We start from the raw sequence: 26,017 nt of genomic DNA on the forward strand, positions 1-26,017 counted from the left end.
TGGCACAGTGCTGATATCCTATCTAATGGTAATTTTAGAGTTACCTTTGTGCGTTTTTTGTCATCAAGGTCTTGCCCTTCATCCTCATCAGTAACGTCACCAATGTCTTCTCCAAAGTCAACAGGTAACTTTTTGGCCTGAGGTCAAGCAAAAAGTACATCAACCAGAATTAAACAAACTCAATCAAAAGTCTCTCTGTCACCTGTCAGAACATCTAATGGTATTTGACCTCTCTCAGCCCACAGGGAGGAGCATCTCAACTGGAATGTGTTACTCATACACTGGGCTATTCTTTACTTCACCAAACTGTGTATCTCTGTGTCTGTTTACTAGAGACCAGTATGTCTCTGTGTATGTTCACAAAGGCTAGTGTTTCTCTATGTCTGTTCACTAGAGACCAGTGTGTCTCTCTGTACTACAGAATAATGTGTCTCTCTGTACTACAGACCAGTGTGTCTCTCTGTCCTACAGACTAGTTTTTCTCTCTGTACTACAGGCCAGTGTGTCACTCTGTACTACAGGCCAGTGAATCTCTCTGTACTACAGACTAGTGTGTCTCTCTGTACTACAGGCCAGTGTGTCTCTCTGTACTACAGACTAGTACATCTCTCTGTACTACAGACTAGTACATCTCTCTGTACTACAAACTAGTGTGTCTCTCTGTACTACAGGCCAGTGTGTCTCTCTGTCCTACAGGCCAGTGTGTATCTCTGTACTACAGACTAGTACATCTCTCTGTACTACAGACGAGTGTGTCTCTCTGTACTACAGACCAGTGTGTCTCTCTGTACTACAGACGAGTGTGTCTCTCTGTACTACAGACCAGTGTGTATCTCTGTACTACAGACTAGTGTGTCTCTCTGTACTACAGGCCAGTGTCTCTCTTTTCTACATACTAGTGTGTCACTCTGTCCTACAGACTAGTGTCTCTCTGTACTACAGGCCAGTGTGTCTCTCTGTATTTGACTAGTGTGTCTCTCTGTACTTCAGACCAGTGTCTCTCTGTACTACAGACTAGTGTGTCTCTCTGTACTACAGGCCAGTGTCTCTCTGTACTACAGGCCAGTGTGTCTCTCTGTACTACAGACTGGTGTGTCACTCTGTACTACAGGCCAGTGTGTCTCTCTTTACTACATACTAGTGTGTCACTCTGTACTACAGACTGGTGTGTCACTCTGTCCTACAGACTAGTGTCTCTCTGTACTACAGGCCAGTGTGTCTCTCTGTATTTGACTAGTGTGTCTCTCTGTACTTCAGACCAGTGTCTCTCTGTACTACAGACTAGTGTGTCTCTCTGTACTACAGGCCAGTGTCTCTCTGTACTACAGGCCAGTGTGTCTCTCTGTACTACAGACCAGTGTGTCACTCTGTACTACAGGCCAGTGTGTCTCTCTTTACTACATACTAGTGTGTCACTCTGTACTACAGACTGGTGTGTCACTCTGTCCTACAGACTAGTGTCTCTCTGTACTACAGGCCAGTGTGTCTCTCTGTATTTGACTAGTGTGTCTCTCTGTACTTCAGACCAGTGTCTCTCTGTACTACAGACTAGTGTGTCTCTCTGTACTACAGGCCAGTGTCTCTCTGTACTACAGGCCAGTGTGTCTCTCTGTACTACAGACCAGTGTGTCACTCTGTACTACAGGCCAGTGTGTCTCTCTTTACTACATACTAGTGTGTCTCTCTGTACTACAGGCTAGTGTCTCTCTGTACTACAGGCCAGTGTGTCTCTCTTTACTACATACTAGTGTGTCACTCTGTACTACAGACTGGTGTGTCTCTGTGTTCTACATACTAGTGTATCTCTGTGTCTGTTCAATAGAGACCAGTATGCCTCTAATTATGTTTGCGAGAGACTGGTGCATCCCCATTTCTATTCACCGAAGACTAGTGTATCTCAGTGTCTGAAATAGATAACTCATTTTGCTATTCTACTAGTTCTTAGATCAAGCCAATATTGTACGCATTCATAATCCCACCCTTTGACAAAGCAGTTTTTGCTAATATGCAACCTATGCTTTAATTAAGAATATGAACTTCTTTTCAAAAGATCGAGTATCAAAATGATATCTTTCAATTTTCTCAGACTTGGCATGTGATGTAAAAACCATGCCATGTCCTCATTTATTCAATCATGAAACCTCTGGCACCTACTATCGAATTGATCATATGGGACCAAACATTTATTTAGAGTTTGCATGTAACCACATCTTTTACACAATGAAGTCATTTTCTTGACTCAAGTCAATGACTTGGACTTAAGACAGAATTGTGTCACATTTTTCTTGACTTGCGACTTGACTTGACTTGACAGAAAAGTGACTTGACTTATTGACTTCTTGGCACTAGATTACACTCTACTAATTTGTTCTAACAAATTAGAAAGAAATACTCTGCACAATCGGCAAAACTGTTCAGTTTATATTATTAGGAGTTCTAACACTAACATTCTACTTATGAAGGAGTTCTAACACAAACATTCTACTAAAGAAGGAGTTCTAACACTAAAATTCTACTTAAGAAGGAGTTCAAACACTAACATTCTACTTAAGAAGGAGTTCTAACACTAACAGTCTACTTAAGTAGGAGTTCTAACACTAACATTCTACTTAAGAAGGAGTTCTAACACTAACATTCTACTTAATAAGAAGGAGTTCTAACACTAACATTCTACTTAAGAAGGAGTTCTAACACTAACATTCTACTTAAGAAGGAGTTCTAACACAAACATTATACTTAAAAAGGAGTTCTAACACTAACATTCTACTTAAGAAGGAGTTCAAACACTAACATTCTACTTAAGAAGGAGTTCTAACACTAACATTCTACTCAATAAGAAGGAGTTCTAACACTAACATTCTACTTAAGAAGGAGTTCTAACACTAACATTCTACTTAATAAGAAGGAGTTCTAACACCAACAATCTACTTAAGAAGGAGTTTTAACATGTTCTAATTATGTTTATTATCTCTTCTCTTTTGGGACATGAACTGTTAAATTATGGTATATCCCGATTGAAAAATTAGGTGCTCTGCAAACATTCTTAGGCATAAGACTTTCAAGGTCTGGGTACCATTGAAGTTGAACATTCAAGTAAGTTTAAATAGTGATTCCTAGGAACCAGAATAACTATTTGTGAGGTTTTATAATGCATATTATATGAAATAAAGGAATGCTGTAAAAAACACAAACTTTGAGCAACTGTGTATACTTCAGATTATCCTTTTTGTGTTGCCACATTGAATGACAGGAGTCATGACTACACTCTGAGTCACTCATAGTAGGCCACCAGTCTTCAAAACTAATGACTACACTCTGAGTCACTCATAGTAGGTCACCAGTATTCAAATCTAATGACTACATTCTGAGTCACTCATAGTAGGCCACCAGTATTTGAATTTCATGACTACACTCTGAGTCACTCATAGTAGGCCACCAGTATTCAGATCTAATGACTACACTCTTGAGTCATTCATAGTAGGCAACTAGTATTTGAATCTCATAACTACACTCTGAGTCACTCATAGAAGGCCACCAGTATTTGAATCTCATAACTACACTCTGAGTCACTCATAGAAGGCCACCAGTATTTAAATCTAATGACTACACTCTGGGTCACTCATAGTAGGCCACCAGCATTCGAAGCTCATTACTACACTCTGAGTCACTCATAGTAGGCCACCAGTATTAAAATCTCATGACTACACTCTGAGCCACCAGCATTCAAAGCTCATTACTGCACTCTGAGTCACTCATAGTAGGCCACCAGTATTCAAATCTCATGACTACACTCTGAGTCACTCATAGTAGGCCACCAGTATTCAAATCTCATGACTACACTCTGAGTCACTCATTGTAGGCCACCAGTATTCAAATCTAATGACTACACTCTGAGTCACTCATAGTTAGGCCACCAGCATTCGAAGCTCATGACTACACTCAGAGTCACTCATTGTAGGCCACCAGTATTTGAATCTCATGACTTCACTCTTGAGTAGGCCACCAGTATTCCAATCTTATGAGTTGCACAAGCCTAGAGTAAAGGAAAAGAATGCTCTGTGGGATAGTCACCTTGATGAGGATTTTATGTCTCAGTTGCATCGGTGACGGCAAGAATTCCTGTTGCTGATTTGGTCTATCAATGTAGAGCTTGTCTGTTGAGAGAGGACCCAGCATAATAGTAAGGCATGGCTTAAGGGACTTTAACATTCTAAAGTAACATTTACATCATACTGGAAAGGTGTGGCCTAAGAGACCTTAACATTCTCAGATAACATTTACATCATAATAGTAAGGTGTAATTTATACCAGTATGGCATAGACACTGCCAATGTTTGATCAGTGTGGCATAGACACTGGTTATGTTATACCAGTGTGGCATAGACACACGTTATGTTATACCAGTGTGGCATAGACACTGTTTGTGTTACACCAGTGTGGCATAGACACTGTTTATGTTACACCAGTGTGGCATAAACACTGTTTGTGTTACACCAGTGTGGCATAGACACTGTTTATGTTACACCAGTGTGGCATAGACACTGTTTATGTTACACCAGTGTGGCATAGACACTGGTTATGTTATACCAGTGTGGCATAGACACTGGTTATGTTATACCAGTGTGGCATAGACACTGGTTATGTTATACCAGTGTGGCATAGACACTGTTTATGTTATACCAGTGTGGCATAGACACTGGTTATGTTACACCAGTGTGGCATAGACACTGTTTATGTTACACCAGTGTGGCATAGACACTGGTTATGTTATACCAGTGTGGCATAGACACTGTTTATGTTATACCAGTGTGGCATAGACACTGTTTATGTTATACCAGTGTGGTGTGGACACTATGTTATACCAGTGTGGTGTGGACACTGTTTATGTTATACCAGTGTGGCATAGACACTGGTTATGTTATACCAGTGTGGCATAGACACTGTTTATGTTATACCAGTGTGGTGTGGACACTGTTTATGTTATACCAGTGTGGTATAGACACTGTTTTTTGTTATACCAGTGTGGCATAGACACTGTTTATGTTATACCAGTGTGGCATAGACACTGCTTATGTTATACCAGTGTAGTGTGGACACTGTTTATGTTATACCAGTGTGGTGTGGACACTATGTTATACCAGTGTGGTGTGGACACTGTTTATGTTATACCAGTGTGGCATAGACACTGGTTATGTTATACCAGTGTGGCATAGACACTGTTTATGTTATACCAGTGTGGTGTGGACACTGTTTATGTTATACCAGTGTGGTATAGACACTGTTTTTGTTATACCAGTGTGGCATAGACACTGTTTATGTTATACCAGTGTGGCATAGACACTGCTTATGTTATACCAGTGTAGTGTGGACACTGTTTATGTTATACCAGTTTGGCATAGACACTGTTTATGTTTTACCATTGTGGTATAGACACTGGTTATGTTATACCAGTGTGGCATAGACACTGGTTATGTTACACCAGTGTGGCATAGACACTGGTTATGTTATATTAGTGTGGCATAGACACTGGTTATGTTATACCAGTGTGGCATAGACACTGTTTATGTTATACCAGTGTGGTGTGGACACTGTTTATGTTATACCAGTGTGGTATAGACACTGTTTTTGTTATACCAGTGTGGCATAGACACTGTTTATGTTATACCAGTGTGGCATAGACACTGTTTATGTTATACCAGTGTGGTGTGGACACTGTTTATGTTATACCAGTTTGGCATAGACACTGTTTATGTAATACCAGTGTGGTGTGGACACTGTTTATGTTATACCAGTGTGGCATAGACACTGTTTTTGTTATACCAGTGTGGTGTGGACACTATGTTATACCAGTGTGGTGTGGACACTGTTTTTGTTATACCAGTGTGGCATAGACACTGGTTATGTTATACCAGTGTGGCATAGACACTGGTTATGTTATAGCAGTGTGGTATGGACACTGTTTATGTTATACCATTGTCGTATGGACACTGTTTATGTAATAACAGTGTGGCATAGACACTGTTTATGTTATACCAGTGTGGTATGGACACTGTTTATGTTATACCATTGTCGTATGGACACTGTTTATGTTATATCAGTGTGGTATGGACACTGCTTATGTTATACCAGTTTACTGCTTTGGTGTCAGCCACCATACTTTCTAAGTATCTTTTAAGTCATACCAGTAAAGTTTCAATTTAAATAACCTTTTCTTCCCTCAGTAACATCCATGTCATACAGTAATGAACAATTTAAACCACCACTGTCATCAACAAAAGATACTGACCTTTTAAAATACTGGTCAGGTATTTAGCCATTCCTCTTACTTCTTGCAGTAACATCCATGTCATACAGTAATGAACAATTTAAACCACCACTGTCATCAACAAAAGATACTGACCTTTTAAAATACTGGTCAGGTATTTAGCCATTCCTCTTACTTCTTGCAGTAACATCCATGTCATACAGTAATGAACAATTTAAACCACCACTGTCATCAACAAAGATACTGACCTTTTAAAATACTGGTCAGGTATTTAGCCATTACTCTTACTTCTTGCAGTAACATCCATGTCATACAGTAATGAACAATTTAAACCACCACTGTCATCAACAAAAGATACTGACCTTTTAAAATACTGGTCAGGTATTTAGCCATTCCTCTTACTTCTTGCAGTAACATCCATGTCATACAGTAATGAACAATTTAAACCACCACTGTCATCAACAAAAGATACTGACCTTTTAAAATACTGGTCAGGTATTTAGCCATTCCTCTTACTTCTTGCAGTAACATCCATGTCATACAGTAATGAACAATTTAAACCACCACTGTCATCAACAAAGATACTGACCTTTTAAAATACTGGTCAGGTATTTAGCCATTCCTCTTACTTCTTGCAGTAACATCCATGTCATACAGTAATGAACAATTTAAACCACCACTGTCATCAACAAAGATACTGACCTTTTAAAATACTGGTCAGGTATTTAGCCATTACTCTTACTTCTTGCAGTAACATCCATGTCATACAGTAATGAACAATTTAAACCACCACTGTCATCAACAAAAGATACTGACCTTTTAAAATACTGGTCAGGTATTTAGCCATTACTCTTACTTCTTGCAGTAACATCCATGTCATACAGTAATGAACAATTTAAACCACCACTGTCATCAACAAAAGATACTGACCTTTTAAAATACTGGTCAGGTATTTAGCCATTACTCTTACTTCTTGCAGTAACATCCATGTCATACAGTAATGAACAATTTAAACCACCACTGTCATCAACAAAAGATACTGACCTTTTAAAATACTGGTCAGGTATTTAGCCATTACTCTTACTTCTTGCAGTAACATCCATGTCATACAGTAATGAACAATTTAAACCACCACTGTCATCAACAAAAGATACTGACCTTTTAAAATACTGGTCAGGTATTTAGCCATTACTCTTACTTCTTGCAGTAACATCCATGTCATACAGTAATGAACAATTTAAACCACCACTGTCATCAACAAAGATACTGACCTTTTAAAATACTGGTCAGGTATTTAGCCATTCCTCTTACTTCTTGCAGTAACATCCATGTCATACAGTAATGAACAATTTAAACCATCACTGTCATCAACAAAAGATACTGACCTTTTAAAATACTGGTCAGGCATTTAGCCATTCCTCTTACTTCTTGCAGTAACATCCATGTCATACAGTAATGAACAATTTAAACCACCACTGTCATCAACAAAAGATACTGACCTTTTAAAATACTGGTCAGGTATTTAGCCATTACTCTTACTTCTTGCAGTAACATCCATGTCATACAGTAATGAACAATTTAAACCACCACTGTCATCAACAAAAGATACTGACCTTTTAAAATACTGGTCAGGCATTTAGCCATTCCTCTTACTTCTTGCAGTAACATCCATGTCATACAGTAATGAACAATTTAAACCACCACTGTCATCAACAAAAGATACTGACCTTTTAAAATACTGGTCAGGTATTTAGCCATTACTCTTACTTCTTGCAGTAACATCCATGTCATACAGTAATGAACAATTTAAACCAACACTGTCATCAACAAAAGATACTGACCTTTTAAAATACTGGTCAGGTATTTAGCCATTCCTCTTACTTCTTGCAGTAACATCCATGTCATACAGTAATGAACAATTTAAACCACCACTGTCATCAACAAAGATACTGACCTTTTAAAATACTGGTCAGGTATTTAGCCATTACTCTTACTTCTTGCAGTAACATCCATGTCATACAGTAATGAACAATTTAAACCACCACTGTCATCAACAAAGATACTGACCTTTTAAAATACTGGTCAGGCATTTAGCCATTCCTCTTACTTCTTGCAGTAACATCCATGTCATACAGTAATGAACAATTTAAACCAACACTGTCATCAACAAAGATACTGACCTTTTAAAATACTGGTCAGGTATTTAGCCATTACTCTTACTTCTTGCAGTAACATCCATGTCATACAGTAATGAACAATTTAAACCACCACTGTCATCAACAAAGATACTGACCTTTTAAAATACTGGTCAGGTATTTAGCCATTCCTCTTACTTCTTGCAGAAACATCCATGTCATACAGTAATGAACAATTTAAACCACCACTGTCATCAACAAAAGATACTGACCTTTTAAAATACTGGTCAGGTATTTAGCCATTCCTCTTACTTCTTGCAGTAACATCCATGTCATACAGTAATGAACAATTTAAACCACCACTGTCATCAACAAAAGATACTGACCTTTTAAAATACTGGTCAGGTATTTAGCCATTCCTCTTACTTCTTGCAGTAACATCCATGTCATACAGTAATGAACAATTTAAACCACCACTGTCATCAACAAAGATACTGACCTTTTAAAATACTGGTCAGGTATTTAGCCATTCCTCTTACTTCTTGCAGTAACATCCATGTCATACAGTAATGAACAATTTAAACCACCACTGTCATCAACAAAAGATACTGACCTTTTAAAATACTGGTCAGGCATTTAGCCATTCCTCTTACTTCTTGCAGTAACATCCATGTCATACAGTAATGAACAATTTAAACCACCACTGTCATCAACAAAAGATACTGACCTTTTAAAATACTGGTCAGGTATTTAGCCATTACTCTTACTTCTTGCAGTAACATCCATGTCATACAGTAATGAACAATTTAAACCAACACTGTCATCAACAAAAGATACTGACCTTTTAAAATACTGGTCAGGTATTTAGCCATTACTCTTACTTCTTGCAGTAACATCCATGTCATACAGTAATGAACAATTTAAACCACTGTCATCAACAAAAGATACTGACCTTTTAAAATACTGGTCAGGTATTTAGCCATTACTCTTACTTCTTGCAGTAACATCCATGTCATACAGTAATGAACAATTTAAACCACCACTGTCATCAACAAAAGATACTGACCTTTTAAAATACTGGTCAGGTATTTAGCCATTACTCTTACTTCTTGCAGTAACATCCATGTCATACAGTAATGAACAATTTAAACCACCACTGTCATCAACAAAAGATACTGACCTTTTTAAATACTGGTCAGGTATTTAGCCATTACTCTTACTTCTTGCAGTAACATCCATGTCATACAGTAATGAACAATTTAAACCACCACTGTCATCAACAAAGATACTGACCTTTTAAAATACTGGTCAGGTATTTAGCCATTCCTCTTACTTCTTGCAGTAACATCCATGTCATACAGTAATGAACAATTTAAACCAACACTGTCATCAACAAAGATACTGACCTTTTAAAATACTGGTCAGGTATTTAGCCATTACTCTTACTTCTTGCAGTAACATCCATGTCATACAGTAATGAACAATTTAAACCAACACTGTCATCAACAAAGATACTGACCTTTTAAAATACTGGTCAGGTATTTAGCCATTCCTCTTACTTCTTGCAGTAACATCCATGTCATACAGTAATGAACAATTTAAACCAACACTGTCATCAACAAAGATACTGACCTTTTAAAATACTGGTCAGGTATTTAGCCATTACTCTTACTTCTTGCAGTAACATCCATGTCATACAGTAATGAACAATTTAAACCAACACTGTCATCAACAAAAGATACTGACCTTTTAAAATACTGGTCAGGTATTTAGCCATTACTCTTACTTCTTGCAGTAACATCCATGTCATACAGTAATGAACAATTTAAACCACCACTGTCATCAACAAAAGATACTGACCTTTTAAAATACTGGTCAGGTATTTAGCCATTCCTCTTACTTCTTGCAGTAACATCCATGTCATACAGTAATGAACAATTTAAACCATCACTGTCATCAACAAAAGATACTGACCTTTTAAAATACTGGTCAGGTATTTAGCCATTACTCTTACTTCTTGCAGTAACATCCATGTCATACAGTAATGAACAATTTAAACCAACACTGTCATCAACAAAAGATACTGACCTTTTAAAATACTGGTCAGGTATTTAGCCATTCCTCTTACTTCTTGCAGTAACATCCATGTCATACAGTAATGAACAATTTAAACCATCACTGTCATCAACAAAAGATACTGACCTTTTAAAATACTGGTCAGGTATTTAGCCATTACTCTTACTTCTTGCAGTAACATCCATGTCATACAGTAATGAACAATTTAAACCATCACTGTCATCAACAAAAGATACTGACCTTTTAAAATACTGGTCAGGCATTTAGCCATTCCTCTTACTTCTTGCAGTAACATCCATGTCATACAGTAATGAACAATTTAAACCAACACTGTCATCAACAAAAGTTACTGACCTTTTAAAATACTGGTCAGGTATTTAGCCATTACTCTTACTTCTTGCAGTAACATCCATGTCATACAGTAATGAACAATTTAAACCACCACTGTCATCAACAAAGATACTGACCTTTTAAAATACTGGTCAGGTATTTAGCCATTACTCTTACTTCTTGCAGTAACATCCATGTCATACAGTAATGAACAATTTAAACCACCACTGTCATCAACAAAAGATACTGACCTTTTAAAATACTGGTCAGGTATTTAGCCATTCCTCTTACTTCTTGCAGTAACATCCATGTCATACAGTAATGAACAATTTAAACCACCACTGTCATCAACAAAGATACTGACCTTTTAAAATACTGGTCAGGTATTTAGCCATTCCTCTTACTTCTTGCAGTAACATCCATGTCATACAGTAATGAACAATTTAAACCACCACTGTCATCAACAAAAGATACTGACCTTTTAAAATACTGGTCAGGTATTTAGCCATTACTCTTACTTCTTGCAGTAACATCCATGTCATACAGTAATGAACAATTTAAACCAACACTGTCATCAACAAAAGATACTGACCTTTTAAAATACTGGTCAGGTATTTAGCCATTACTCTTACTTCTTGCAGTAACATCCATGTCATACAGTAATGAACAATTTAAACCACCACTGTCATCAACAAAAGATACTGACCTTTTAAAATACTGGTCAGGTATTTAGCCATTACTCTTACTTCTTGCAGTAACATCCATGTCATACAGTAATGAACAATTTAAACCACCACTGTCATCAACAAAGATACTGACCTTTTAAAATACTGGTCAGGTATTTAGCCATTACTCTTACTTCTTGCAGTAACATCCATGTCATACAGTAATGAACAATTTAAACCACTGTCATCAACAAAAGATACTGACCTTTTAAAATACTGGTCAGGTATTTAGCCATTACTCTTACTTCTTGCAGTAACATCCATGTCATACAGTAATGAACAATTTAAACCACCACTGTCATCAACAAAAGATACTGACCTTTTAAAATACTGGTCAGGTATTTAGCCATTCCTCTTACTTCTTGCAGTAACATCCATGTCATACAGTAATGAACAATTTAAACCACCACTGTCATCAACAAAGATACTGACCTTTTAAAATACTGGTCAGGTATTTAGCCATTCCTCTTACTTCTTGCAGTAACATCCATGTCATACAGTAATGAACAATTTTAACCACCACTGTCATCAACAAAGATACTGACCTTTTAAAATACTGGTCAGGTATTTAGCCATTCCTCTTACTTCTTGCAGTAACATCCATGTCATACAGTAATGAACAATTTAAACCACCACTGTCATCAACAAAAGATACTGACCTTTTAAAATACTGGTCAGGTATTTAGCCATTACTCTTACTTCTTGCAGTAACATCCATGTCATACAGTAATGAACAATTTAAACCAACACTGTCATCAACAAAAGATACTGACCTTTTAAAATACTGGTCAGGTATTTAGCCATTACTCTTACTTCTTGCAGTAACATCCATGTCATACAGTAATGAACAATTTAAACCACCACTGTCATCAACAAAAGATACTGACCTTTTAAAATACTGGTCAGGTATTTAGCCATTACTCTTACTTCTTGCAGTAACATCCATGTCATACAGTAATGAACAATTTAAACCACCACTGTCATCAACAAAGATACTGACCTTTTAAAATACTGGTCAGGTATTTAGCCATTACTCTTACTTCTTGCAGTAACATCCATGTCATACAGTAATGAACAATTTAAACCACCACTGTCATCAACAAAAGATACTGACCTTTTAAAATACTGGTCAGGTATTTAGCCATTACTCTTACTTCTTGCAGTAACATCCATGTCATACAGTAATGAACAATTTAAACCACCACTGTCATCAACAAAAGATACTGACCTTTTAAAATACTGGTCAGGTATTTAGCCATTCCTCTTACTTCTTGCAGTAACATCCATGTCATACAGTAATGAACAATTTAAACCACCACTGTCATCAACAAAAGATACTGACCTTTTAAAATACTGGTCAGGTATTTAGCCATTACTCTTACTTCTTGCAGTAACATCCATGTCATACAGTAATGAACAATTTAAACCACCACTGTCATCAACAAAAGATACTGACCTTTTAAAATACTGGTCAGGTATTTAGCCTTTACTCTTACTTCTTGCAGTAACATCCATGTCATACAGTAATGAACAATTTAAACCACCACTGTCATCAACAAAAGATACTGACCTTTTAAAATACTGGTCAGGTATTTAGCCATTACTCTTACTTCTTGCAGTAACATCCATGTCATACAGTAATGAACAATTTAAACCACCACTGTCATCAACAAAAGATACTGACCTTTTAAAATACTGGTCAGGTATTTAGCCATTACTCTTACTTCTTGCAGTAACATCCATGTCATACAGTAATGAACAATTTAAACCAACACTGTCATCAACAAAGATACTGACCTTTTAAAATACTGGTCAGGTATTTAGCCATTACTCTTACTTCTTGCAGTAACATCCATGTCATACAGTAATGAACAATTTAAACCACCACTGTCATCAACAAAGATACTGACCTTTTAAAATACTGGTCAGGTATTTAGCCATTCCTCTTACTTCTTGCAGTAACATCCATGTCATACAGTAATGAACAATTTAAACCAACACTGTCATCAACAAAGATACTGACCTTTTAAAATACTGGTCAGGTATTTAGCCATTCCTCTTACTTCTTGCAGTAACATCCATGTCATACAGTAATGAACAATTTAAACCAACACTGTCATCAACAAAGATACTGACCTTTTAAAATACTGGTCAGGTATTTAGCCATTACTCTTACTTCTTGCAGTAACATCCATGTCATACAGTAATGAACAATTTAAACCAACACTGTCATCAACAAAAGATACTGACCTTTTAAAATACTGGTCAGGTATTTAGCCATTACTCTTACTTCTTGCAGTAACATCCATGTCATACAGTAATGAACAATTTAAACCATCACTGTCATCAACAAAAGATACTGACCTTTTAAAATACTGGTCAGGTTTTTAGCCATTCCTCTTACTTCTTGCAGTAACATCCATGTCATACAGTAATGAACAATTTAAACCACCACTGTCATCAACAAAAGATACTGACCTTTTAAAATACTGGTCAGGCATTTAGCCATTCCTCTTACTTCTTGCAGTAACATCCATGTCATACAGTAATGAACAATTTAAACCAACACTGTCATCAACAAAAGTTACTGACCTTTTAAAATACTGGTCAGGTATTTAGCCATTACTCTTACTTCTTGCAGTAACATCCATGTCATACAGTAATGAACAATTTAAACCACCACTGTCATCAACAAAGATACTGACCTTTTAAAATACTGGTCAGGTATTTAGCCATTACTCTTACTTCTTGCAGTAACATCCATGTCATACAGTAATGAACAATTTAAACCACCACTGTCATCAACAAAGATACTGACCTTTTAAAATACTGGTCAGGTATTTAGCCATTACTCTTACTTTTTGCAGTAACATCCATGTCATACAGTAATGAACAATTTAAACCACCACTGTCATCAACAAAAGATACTGACCTTTTAAAATACTGGTCAGGTATTTAGCCATTCCTCTTACTTCTTGCAGTAACATCCATGTCATACAGTAATGAACAATTTAAACCACCACTGTCATCAACAAAAGATACTGACCTTTTAAAATACTGGTCAGGTATTTAGCCATTACTCTTTGTTGCTGTATACTGCAGTGATTTTCCAGAGAAAGTATAACAGGAAACCTAGTAACAGGAAGTAAAAACCACTTGTTATAAATATGGTGTACACATGATATCAATCTTGCTTGTTAAGTAAATGTTATTACTGACAATCATAGAACCCATTGAGATGCTGATAGAGCACCAGTAACAGCAAAACTCCTCCCACAACGATAGGTCTGAACTTAAGGCCATGGCATATACAACTTTGCCAAAACCCACATAGGAATGCTCACTTGAGTTGACTCATGTCACTAGTACCACAGCCATCATTCTTGAAAGAAAATCAACACCAACCCTACCAGCTAACATCCCCCACTACCACGACACTCTAAACTTCATCCCTCAGACTTACTCTGATGTTTCAAAGGAGTGTTTATTTATTGCTTCAATGACATCCTTGAAGAGAATCTTGCTTGTGAAGGTGTGGCCATGGTAAATCACTGGTTCATTATTATTACCATCCCAGCAATCAACTGTAAATGAGGCAAGAAATCAGCAAAGTCAATATACTGGTGGATAACCTTTTGGTACTGGAGGATCAGCTTAGAGTACTGGTGGATCATCCTACAATACTGGTGGATCACCTTACAATAATGGTGCATCAGCTTACAATACTGGTAGATCAGCTTATAGCACTGGTGGATCATCCTACAATACTGGTGGATCACCTTATAGCACTGGTGGATCAGCTTAGATTACTGGTGGATCCCTATACAATACTGGTGGATCAGCTAATAGTACTGGTGGATCACCTTAAAATACTGGTGGATCAGCTAATAGTACTTGTGAATCAGCTTAAAATACTGGTGGATCAGCATTCAATACCGGTGGATCAGCTTACAATACTTGTGGATCAGCTTATAGCACTGGTGGATCACCCTATAATACTGGTGGATCACCTTATAGTAACTTAAGAAAACTGCTTACGTTCAACCCAACGGCATCCTTTTTGTAGAGCAGAGATATAAGCCTCAACACTAGAGGGACCCTTAAGCTGATCTTCTATCAAGTACCTGTAAGTTAATATGTAAGAAATCAATTATACATGAGAAACAACTAACAGAGAGTGACTGTGAATCAAAAGCTGGCACTTTAGGTGAACAAGTTAGAAAATAAACAAGAAGTAAATAATCATAGCTAGCAGCCATACCTGGGAATGGTCTCTCAAAAACACACATCATTAAGTTGATTCAACGATATTGCATTATTTATGAATTACTGATTGATCCAAGGATCAGGCCAAAGCATATTTTAAACTTACGTGTTGTGTGAAGAGGCAATGTAGTAATGTGACAGAGAGTGGGTCATATCTTGGCAAACTTTGTGGTGTTTTGGATCAAATACATCACATTCCTGAGATAGAAGGTACTTGGTGAAACCTGTTGATGAGAAAGTACTGAATAATCAACTAACATTAACATGTTGTACATTACTCATAACTGGAAAATTACACAATCATAATTTAAACAGCACTGAGTCATACTCATGATGATATTCCTTGACCTTGTGGTCCATCTAAGTTTAGGTACCATTATGACATCATTCAAAAACTAAGGTACTGGCAACAATGGTAGTACAGGTACCATTATGACATGGTTCAAAAATGGAGCTTCAGGTACCATTATGACATCATTCAACAACTAAGGTACTGGTACCATTATGACACGGTTCAACAACTAAGGTACTGGTACCATTATGACATTGTTAACAACGAAGGTACAGGAACCATTATGACATCGTTAACAACAAAGGTACAGGTACCATTATGACATTGTTCAACAATGGAGCTACAGGTATCATTATGACATCGTTCAACAATGGAGTTACAGGTACCATTATGACATGGTTCAACAATGGAGGTACAGGTAACATTATGGCAACCTTCAACAAAGGTACAGGTGTCATTATGACACCCTCCAACAATGGAGGTATAGGTACCAATATGACATCCTTCAACAATGGAGGTGCAAGTACCATTATGACATGGTTCAACAATGGAGGTACAGGTAACATTATGACATCCTTCAACAATGGAGGTAAAGGTATCATTATGGCATCGTTCAACAACTAAAGTACAGGTACCATTATGACATCGTTCAACAATGGAGGTACAGGTGCCATTATGATATGGTTCAACAATGGTAGTACAAGTACCAATATATCATCCTTCAACAATGGAGGTACAAGTATCATTATGACATGGTTCAACAATGGAGCTACAGGTACCATTGTGACATCCTTCAACAACTAAGGTACAGGTACCATTATGACATGGTTCAACAATGGTAGTACAGGTACCATTATGACATGGTTCAACAATGGAGGTACAGGTACCATTATGACAACACACACATACATTACATACAGTGCTGTTAACCACAACATCACTTGATGTTAAAAAAAGTATATCGTTGTTATAACCATTGTTATGTAACTAACCGTCAATTCCTAAATGGCCCTTTTCCCGACCTTCAACTGAGGGTTCGTACTTCTGAGTTAGTTGTAGACATCTCTCCTTGGTAACTCCAGTCATCTGTGAAAGCAATATTATCACATACTGTTTTCATGACAATCTTGCTGTGATTCTTAGTGGCTCAACATCTTATTGAAAATGGATACAATTTTTCATAACCAATTCTAGTCATCTTCTACCAACATCCAAACCTTAAGACACCTTCGCATTCCACCAATACTACAACAAATTCCTCAACAGACTTCCCTCCATCTCAGAGCTCAGCCATCGATTCATCCATCGATGAATCCAATCAATACAAATGTTATCAGCTCCTAGTCTCCTTCCATGCAAACATCATCTAAAGAAAACCTGTTATATCATCTATGACAACAGTTTCAAAGCCTTTTAACAGGCTCTGCACTGCTTGAAAATCAGACTAGCTGGAAAATCAGACCAGCTGTTTATTTACTGCTTGAATGTGGAATATCAGCGCAGCTATCACTTTACTGTTTGAATGTGGACTATCAGAGCAGCTGTCACTTTACTGCTTGAATGTGGACTATCAGAGCAGCTGTCACTTTACTGCTTGAATGTGGACTATCAGAGCAGCTGTCACTTTACTGCTTGAATGTGGACTATCAGGGCAGCTGTTTCTTAACTGATTGAATGTGGACTATCTGAGCAGCTGTCACTTTACTGCTTGAATGTGGACTATCAGACCAGCTGTCACTTTACTGCTTGAATGTGGACTATCAGAGCAGCTGTTTCTTAACTAATTGAATGTGGACTATCAGAGCAGCTGTCACTTTACTGCTTGAATGTGGACTATCAGAGCAGCTGTCACTTTACTGCTTGAATGTGGACTATCAGACCAGCTGTTTCTTAACTGATTGAATGTGGACTATCTGAGCAGCTGTCACTTTACTGCTTGAATGTGGACTATCAGACCAGCTGTCACTTTACTGCTTGAATGTGGACTATCAGAGCAGCTGTTTCTTAACTAATTGAATGTGGACTATCAGAGCAGCTGTCACTTTACTGCTTGAATGTGGACTATCAGAGCAGCTGTCACTTTACTGCTTGAATGTGGACTATCAGACCAGCTGTTTCTTAACTGATTGAATGTGGACTATCTGAGCAGCTGTCACTTTACTGCTTGAATGTGGACTATCAGACCAGCTGTTTCTTAACTGACTCTTTACTGCAATGTAATCTATCAATATATCAATCTCTCAATATATCTCTTTATTAACACTTCTTGAAGGTTATCCTAGTTCTTTGCTCTTACGCCTTGCTCTGCTTCCAGAAACATCAGGAGGTCATCTGCAGCCATGTACTCTCCACTTGCATACCTGAATAAAGTAAACAACATAACTGAATATCATTCTGCAATATTTCTTTCTCTTTGCCATTGATATTGCCTAGAAAGGATCATGAAACAATTAAGTATTAACACTTTCCGACAAAACATCAAAATGACTATAAGGCATTCGGCAAAGTGCTAACATGTGGAGTAAATTAGAACTTAAACAAGTTGTGGTACTTCACCAGATCAGCAAATTCAAACAGACGAATAGCATCATGTGTCTGCCCAACCAGTTCATATTTCCATAGAAATTGGCATATTCTAACATCAATATGGTTACCTGTCATTGAAGTAGTTTAGTTACTGCATCCACATGGGCAGTGTGGGTAGCCAATGTGTTACCTAACTCCTTAGCTCTAACTTATAAAGTGAGATGCATGGCATAACTTACATAGCAATCTCTGTTAGAATATCTAAATCCTCACATAATGTGGATCAAAGTAATTATGAATCTGTGGTATCTCATGTTGCTACTGTCTGTGATAAAAAAAACTTACTTCTGAACCAAAAAAAATTTAGAGAGATGACTTTTGAAAATTCCAACATTAATCATGAGGGCCTTCTCACTGCCAAAGCAAGGAAAGCAGTGACACAGGGTGCCACGGTTAACCGTTCTGAACAGACGATGTATTTAGAGTTGTATATAGACAATATGCTTAATTTTCTGTGTCATATTCCATAATTTTAAGGAATACCCCATTGACTTATTGTGGTGTTAGGCTACCATATTGAAGAAATTTAAAGAATTCTCAATTATTATTTATTCATTCGTTTATGTAAAAGAAGGAAAAACTGGCAAGAAATTTTCCAAGATGTTACTAATGGATTGAAGACGAGATGCAAAAAACTATTAAACGCAAATGGCATTTTCCTTAATGTTTATACTAAATGCGATCAAACTGCGGGAATCACGCAATCCCGCGGGCCCGGGATAAAAGATAGTAGTAAAAACTGCTTTAGAGCTAATTGGATATTTATATGGTCTGATCTAATAGAGGTGGAGAGCAAACATAAGCAGCGGTGTGATGTTAGTAGTGATGTTAATTATATGAAGTTATTAACAAGTTAATGAAAGAAACAAAGCAAATAGAAATTTATTAAAGAAGGCTTTATACCTTATCTTACACAAATTTATGTATTTGAACATGAAAACATTGTCAGTGGAGAATATAATTCACTTATAATAGCATCCAATATGTAATTCCTTGAAAATCGAGATACACGAGGGAAAACAAACTTTTTCTGGGTACCCGGATACCCGATGGGTAACAGCTCTTGAGTACCAGGTTCACAAGTTTTGGAATGTGTAAACAGTACACAAAAGCTACTTTAATTCTTTTACAAACTTTTGATTTATTATTTGTACATATAGTACATGCTATTTCAAGCTTTATAACTCTTAACTGTTTTTCATATACTATTTATAAATATGCAACTTTCATGTACTTATACTGTATTTTAATAAACTTTAAGTGAAAACTAATGTTTGCTTAAGTTGATTTGTTTATCTTAACCTTGAAAACTACCTTTTTGTAAGCTGCGCAACTAAGATGAAATGTCTGACAAGGGTTAGGGAGTGTTGAACAAAGAAACACAGAATATATCTTGAAACGTCAACTTTGGCTAAGACAAGAATAGTATAAATATGAACACAGCACAGTCAGTAGATTTAAATCCTAGTATGGTTTGGCAAAATAACAGAAACCAACTGTTATACAGCAAATGATAAGAGCTGCAATCCTTGTACGGGGGAAGCCAAATGTACATGCACCAATAGCATAGTGATAATCATGACAACAACTCAATATAAAATCACTGAGCTACTCTAATCTATGGATACTTGCTTACTCACCTAACCAGGAGAAAATATATTTCTGGTCTTGTGGACATTTCCTTAAATAAATCCAAAAATTCAAGACTAGAGAGAGTTGGATGCGCATCCCCGGATCTTTTCTTGACCTGCGTCATTTCCTATAACACCAAACATAATTCAAAGTTCAATATACTGTAGTTTACATCATGTTTAAGAACATATGTTATTTTACTTCTTTCAAACACCATAAAGGTTTAATGAGCTTCCCACATCTTACAAATACAGTAAGTCTGTGCATATGTAAACAAGATGATGGTACAAAGATATGTGGTGTAATGACAGACGGACGGACGGACGGACGGACGGGCGGGCGGGCGGGCGGTCGGGCGGTCGGGCGGTCGGTCGGGCGGGCGGGCGGGCGGGCGGGCGGGCGGGCGGGCGGGCGGGCGGGCGGGCGGGCGGGCGGGCGGGCGGACGGACGGACGGACGGACAGACGGATAGACAGATAGATAGAAACTTTATTGTCCATTTCAGAAAACAGAAAATGGAAATGGACACACATTATCCTAATCTTATTCAACAACACACTCAAAAGGTACAACCACAAAAAATCAGACAATTAATCAACAGCAGGTATCACAAACATACAACTGCAGATACTGTAAACTGCAGATACAGTAAACTGCAGATACTGTAAACTGCAGATACAGTAAACTGCAGATACTGTAAACTGCAGATACTGTAAACTGCAGATACAGTAAACTGCAGATACAGTAAACTGCAGATACAGTAAACTGCAGATACTGTAAACTGCAGATACTGCAAACTGCAGATACTGCAAACTGCAGATACTGTAAACTGCAGATACTGTAAACTGCAGATACAGCAAACTGCAGATACTGTAAACTGCAGATACCGTAAACTGCAGGTACCGTAAACTGCAGGTACCGTTAACTGCAGATACAGTAAACTGCAGATACCGTAAACTGCAGATACCGTAAACTGCAGATACCGTAAACTGAAGATACAGTAAACTGCAGATACAGTAAACTGCAGATACTGTAAACTGCAGATACTGTAAACTGCAGGTACAGTAAACTGCAGGTACAGTTAACTGCAGATACCGTAAACTGCAGATACCGTAAACTGAAGATACAGTAAACTGCAGATACAGTAAACTGCAGATACTGTAAACTGCAGATACAGTAAACTGCAGCTACAGTAAACTGCAGATACTGTAAACTGCAGATACAGCAAACTGCAGATACTGTAAACTGCAGATACTGTAAACTGCAGATACAGTAAACTGCAGATACTGTAAACTGCAGATACAGTAAACTGCAGATACAGTAAACTGCAGATACTGTAAACTGCAGATACAGCAAACTGCAGATACTGTAAACTGCAGATACTGTAAACTGCAGATACAGTAAACTGCAGATACTGTAAACTGCAGATACTGTAAACTGCAGATACTGTAAACTGCAGATACTGTAAACTGCAGATACAGTAAACTGCAGATACTGTAAACTGCAGATACAGCAAACTGCAGATACTGTAAACTGCAGATACTGTAAACTGAAGATACTGTCAACTGCAGATACGGTAAACTGCAGATACTGTCAACTGCAGATACTGTAAACTGCAGATACAGTAAACTGCAGATACTGTAAACTGCAGATACAGTAAACTGCAGATACTGTAAACTGCAGATACTGTAAACTGAAGATACTGTAAACTGCAGATACAGCAAACTGCAGATACTGTAAACTGCAGATACTGTAAACTGCAGATACTGTAAACTGCAGATACAGTAAACTGCAGATACTGTAAACTGCAGATACTGTAAACTGAAGATACTGTCAACTGCAGATACGGTAAACTGCAGATACCTGTAAACTGCAGATACAGTAAACTGCAGAAACATTAAACTGCAGATACAGTAAACTGCAGATACAGTAAACTTAAGATACTGTTAACTGCAGATACTGTAAACTGCAGATACAGTAAACTGCAGATACAGTAAACGGCAGATACAGTAAACTGCAGAAACATTAAACTGCAGATACAGTAAACTGCAGATACTGTAAACTGCAGATACAGCAAACTGCAGATACAGTAAACTGCAGATACAGTAAACTGCAGATACAGTAAACTGTAGATACAGTAAACTGCAGGAACAGTGATTTGCAGATACTGTAAACTGCAGATCTGCAGTAAACTGCAGATACCGAAACTGGTTGAAACGGCAGGGAGGGCAAATTGAGTATGTATTGAGTATAACATTCACAAAGTAGACATTAATATGATCTTACAAACAGCTTACCTTGAATCTCTGCCTGACCCTACAGACTCACCAATACAAACAGCTTCTCTTGGATCGATGCCTGACCCTACAGACTCACCAATATTACAAACCGCTTATCTTGAATCTCTGCCTGACGCTACAAACTCACCAATATTACAAACAGCTTATCTTGAATCTCTGCCTGACCCTACAGATTCACCAATATTACAAACAGCTTACCTTGAATCTCTGCATTACCCTACAGACTCACCAATATTACAAACAACTTATCTTGAATCTCTGACTGACCCTACAGACTCACCAATATTACAAACAGCTTATCTTGAATCTCTGCCTGACCCTAAAGACTCACCAATATTACAAACAGCTTATCTTGAATCTCTGCTTGACCCTACAGACTCACCAATATTACAAACCGCTTATCTTGAATCTCTGCCTGACGCTACAGACTCACCAATATTACCTTCAATCTCTGCCTGACCCTACAGACTCACCAATATTACAAACAGCTTATCTTGAATCTCTGCCTGACCCTACAGACTCACCAATATTACAAACAGCTTATCTTGAATCTCTGCCTGACCCTATGGACTCACCAATATTACAAACAGCTTATCTTGAATCTCTGACTGACCCTACAGATTCACCAATATTACAAACAGCTTATCTTGAATCTCTGTCTGATCCTATGGACTCACCAATATTACAAACAGCTTACCTTGAATCTCTGCATGACCCTACAGACTCACCAATATTACAAACAGCTTATCTTGAATCTCTGCCTGACCCTACAGACTCACCAATATTACAAACAGCTTATCTTGAATCTCTGCTTGACCCTACAGACTCACCAATATTACAAACAGCTTATCTTGAATCTCTGCCTGACCCTACAGACTCACCAATATTACAAACAGCTTACCTTGAATCTCTGCCTGACCCTTGTAGAGGCAACACCATTGTTCAATTTCTTCATGAGTTGCATCACTTCGAATTCATCCAATTGCCCGACAGATGTACCTGCAGCCTTCTCAAACATATCATGGAGCCAAGTAACATAAATGTCAAGGAACACTGAAACATTTCAATAACAACAAACTCCTCCCTTTTGTGTTTGTGCAATGTACAAGTTTACCCTAAAACAATGGTTTGCAGTCTACCAGCTCTAATAACATGATGACTACATTCCATCCAGTACAATACACTGGGCCACATGTTACGCACTGTTGTATTATGATCCACAACATACTTAATACCCAAATATCCTGGGCCACAAGGTCCCCCCTGTGATATCATGATCCACAACATACTTAACACCCAAATATCCTGGGCCACAAGGTCCCCCCTGTGATATCATGATCCACAACATACTTAATACCCAAATATCCTGGGCCACAAGGTCCCCCCTGTGATATCATGATCCACAACATACTTAACACCCAAATATCCTGGGCCACAAGGTACCCCCTGTAATATCATGATCCACAACATACTTAATACCCAAATATCCTGGGCCACAAGGTCCCCCCTGTAATATCATGATCCACAACATACTTAATACCCAAATATCCTGGGCCACAAGGTCCCCCCTGTAATATCATGATCCACAACATACTTAATACCCAAATATCCTGGGCCACTAGGTCCCCCCTGTGATATCATGATCCACAACATACTTAACACCCAAATATCCTGGGCCACAAGGTCCCCCCTGTAATATCATGATCCACAACATACTTAATACCCAAATATCCTGGGCCACAAGGTCCCCCCTGTAATATCATGATCCACAACATACTTAACACCCAAATATCCTGGGCCACAAGGTCCCCCCTGTAATATCATGATCCACAACATACTTAATACCCAAATATCCTGGGCCACAAGGTCCCCCCTGTAATATCATGATCCACAACATACTTAATACCCAAATATCATTGGCCACAATGTAACTACGGTAATACCATGATCCACAACATACTAAATACCCAAATATCCTGGGCCACAAGGTCCCCCCTGTGATATCATGATCCACAACATACTTAATACCCAAATATCCTGGGCCACAAGGTCCCCCCTGTAATATCATGATCCACAACATACTAAATACCCAAATATCCTGGGCCACAAGGTCCCCCCTGTAATACCATGATCCACAACAGGCTTAATACCCAAATATCCTGGGCCACAAGGTCCCCCTGTAATATCATGATCCACAACATACTTAATACCCAAATATCCTGGGCCACAAGGTCCCCCTGTAATATCATGATCCACAACATACTTAATACCCAAATATCATTGGCCACAATGTAACCACGGTAATACCATGATCCACAACATACTAAATACCCAAATATCCTGGGCCACAAGGTCCCCCTGTGATATCATGATCCACAACATACTTAATACCCAAATATCCTGGGCCACAAGGTCCCCCCTGTAATATCATGATCCACAACATACTAAATACCCAAATATCCTGGGCCACAAGGTCCCCCCTGTAATACCATGATCCACAACATACTTAATACCCAAATATCATTGGCCACAATGTAACCACGGTAATATCATCATCCACAACATACTTAATACCCAAATATCCTGGGCCACAAGGTCCCCCCTGTAATATCATGATCCACAACATACTTAATACCCAAATATCCTGGGCCACAAGGTCCCCCCTGTAATACCATGATCCACAACAGGCTTAATACCCAAATATCCTGGGCCACAAGGTCCCCCTGTAATATCATGATCCACAACATACTTAATACCCAAATATCCTGGGCCACAAGGTCCCCCTGTAATATCATGATCCACAACATACTTAATACCCAAATATCCTGGGCCACAATGTAACCACGGTAATACCATGATCCACAACATACTTAATACCCAAATATCCTGGGCCACAAGGTCCCCTGTAATATCATGATCCACAACATACTTAATACCCAAATATCCTGGGCCACAAGGTCCCCCCTGTAATATCATGATCCACAACATACTAAATACCCAAATATCCTGGGCCACAAGGTCCCCCCTGTAATTCCATGATCCACAACAGGCTTAATACCCAAATATCCTGGGCCACAAGGTCCCCCTGTAATATCATGATCCACAACAGGCTTAATACCCAAATATCCTGGGCCACAAGGTCCCCCTGTAATACCATGATCCACAACATACTTAATACCCAAATATCCTGGGCCACAAGGTCCCCCCTGTAATACCATGATCCACAACAGGCTTAATACACAAATATCATTGGCCACAATGTAACCATGGTAATACCATAACCCACAATCTTCATTATACCTGCATATCATGGGCTGTAAGTTACACCCTCTCTAATATTACATTTCTTGCTCTGGACAGAAAATTTATGTATAAATGTGAAAGGTGTAAAGAGTTTCTTTATTTTGTGCT

The 26,017-nt window shown here is 38.1% G+C and overlaps 1 protein-coding gene across 3 annotated transcripts in view; it reads right to left on the reverse strand.

The window, feature by feature from the left end:
- LOC139983787 (inactive phospholipase C-like protein 2) overlaps positions 1–26,017 on the reverse strand; it is a 90,190-nt gene that overhangs the window by 44,371 nt on the left and 19,802 nt on the right. For 2 of the 3 annotated variants that reach the window (XM_071997562.1, XM_071997563.1), the window contains exons 5-14: positions 23,508–23,637; positions 20,316–20,434; positions 18,386–18,449; positions 17,082–17,175; positions 15,904–16,021; positions 15,570–15,655; positions 14,995–15,115; positions 14,578–14,663; positions 4,072–4,154; positions 45–137 (exon numbers count right to left, since the gene is read on the reverse strand). In XM_071997562.1, the coding sequence (XP_071853663.1) occupies positions 45–137; positions 4,072–4,154; positions 14,578–14,663; positions 14,995–15,115; positions 15,570–15,655; positions 15,904–16,021; positions 17,082–17,175; positions 18,386–18,449; positions 20,316–20,434; positions 23,508–23,637 (994 nt within the window). Of the gene's footprint in view, positions 1–44; positions 138–4,071; positions 4,155–14,577; positions 14,664–14,994; positions 15,116–15,569; positions 15,656–15,903; positions 16,022–17,081; positions 17,176–18,385; positions 18,450–20,315; positions 20,435–22,603; positions 22,636–23,507; positions 23,638–26,017 lie in introns of those variants that run through there. The other variant, XM_071997564.1, reaches the window with a different exon arrangement.

This window comes from Apostichopus japonicus, chromosome 16 (assembly GCF_037975245.1).
Source record: "Apostichopus japonicus isolate 1M-3 chromosome 16, ASM3797524v1, whole genome shotgun sequence".
NCBI lineage: Eukaryota > Metazoa > Echinodermata > Holothuroidea > Aspidochirotida > Stichopodidae > Apostichopus > Apostichopus japonicus.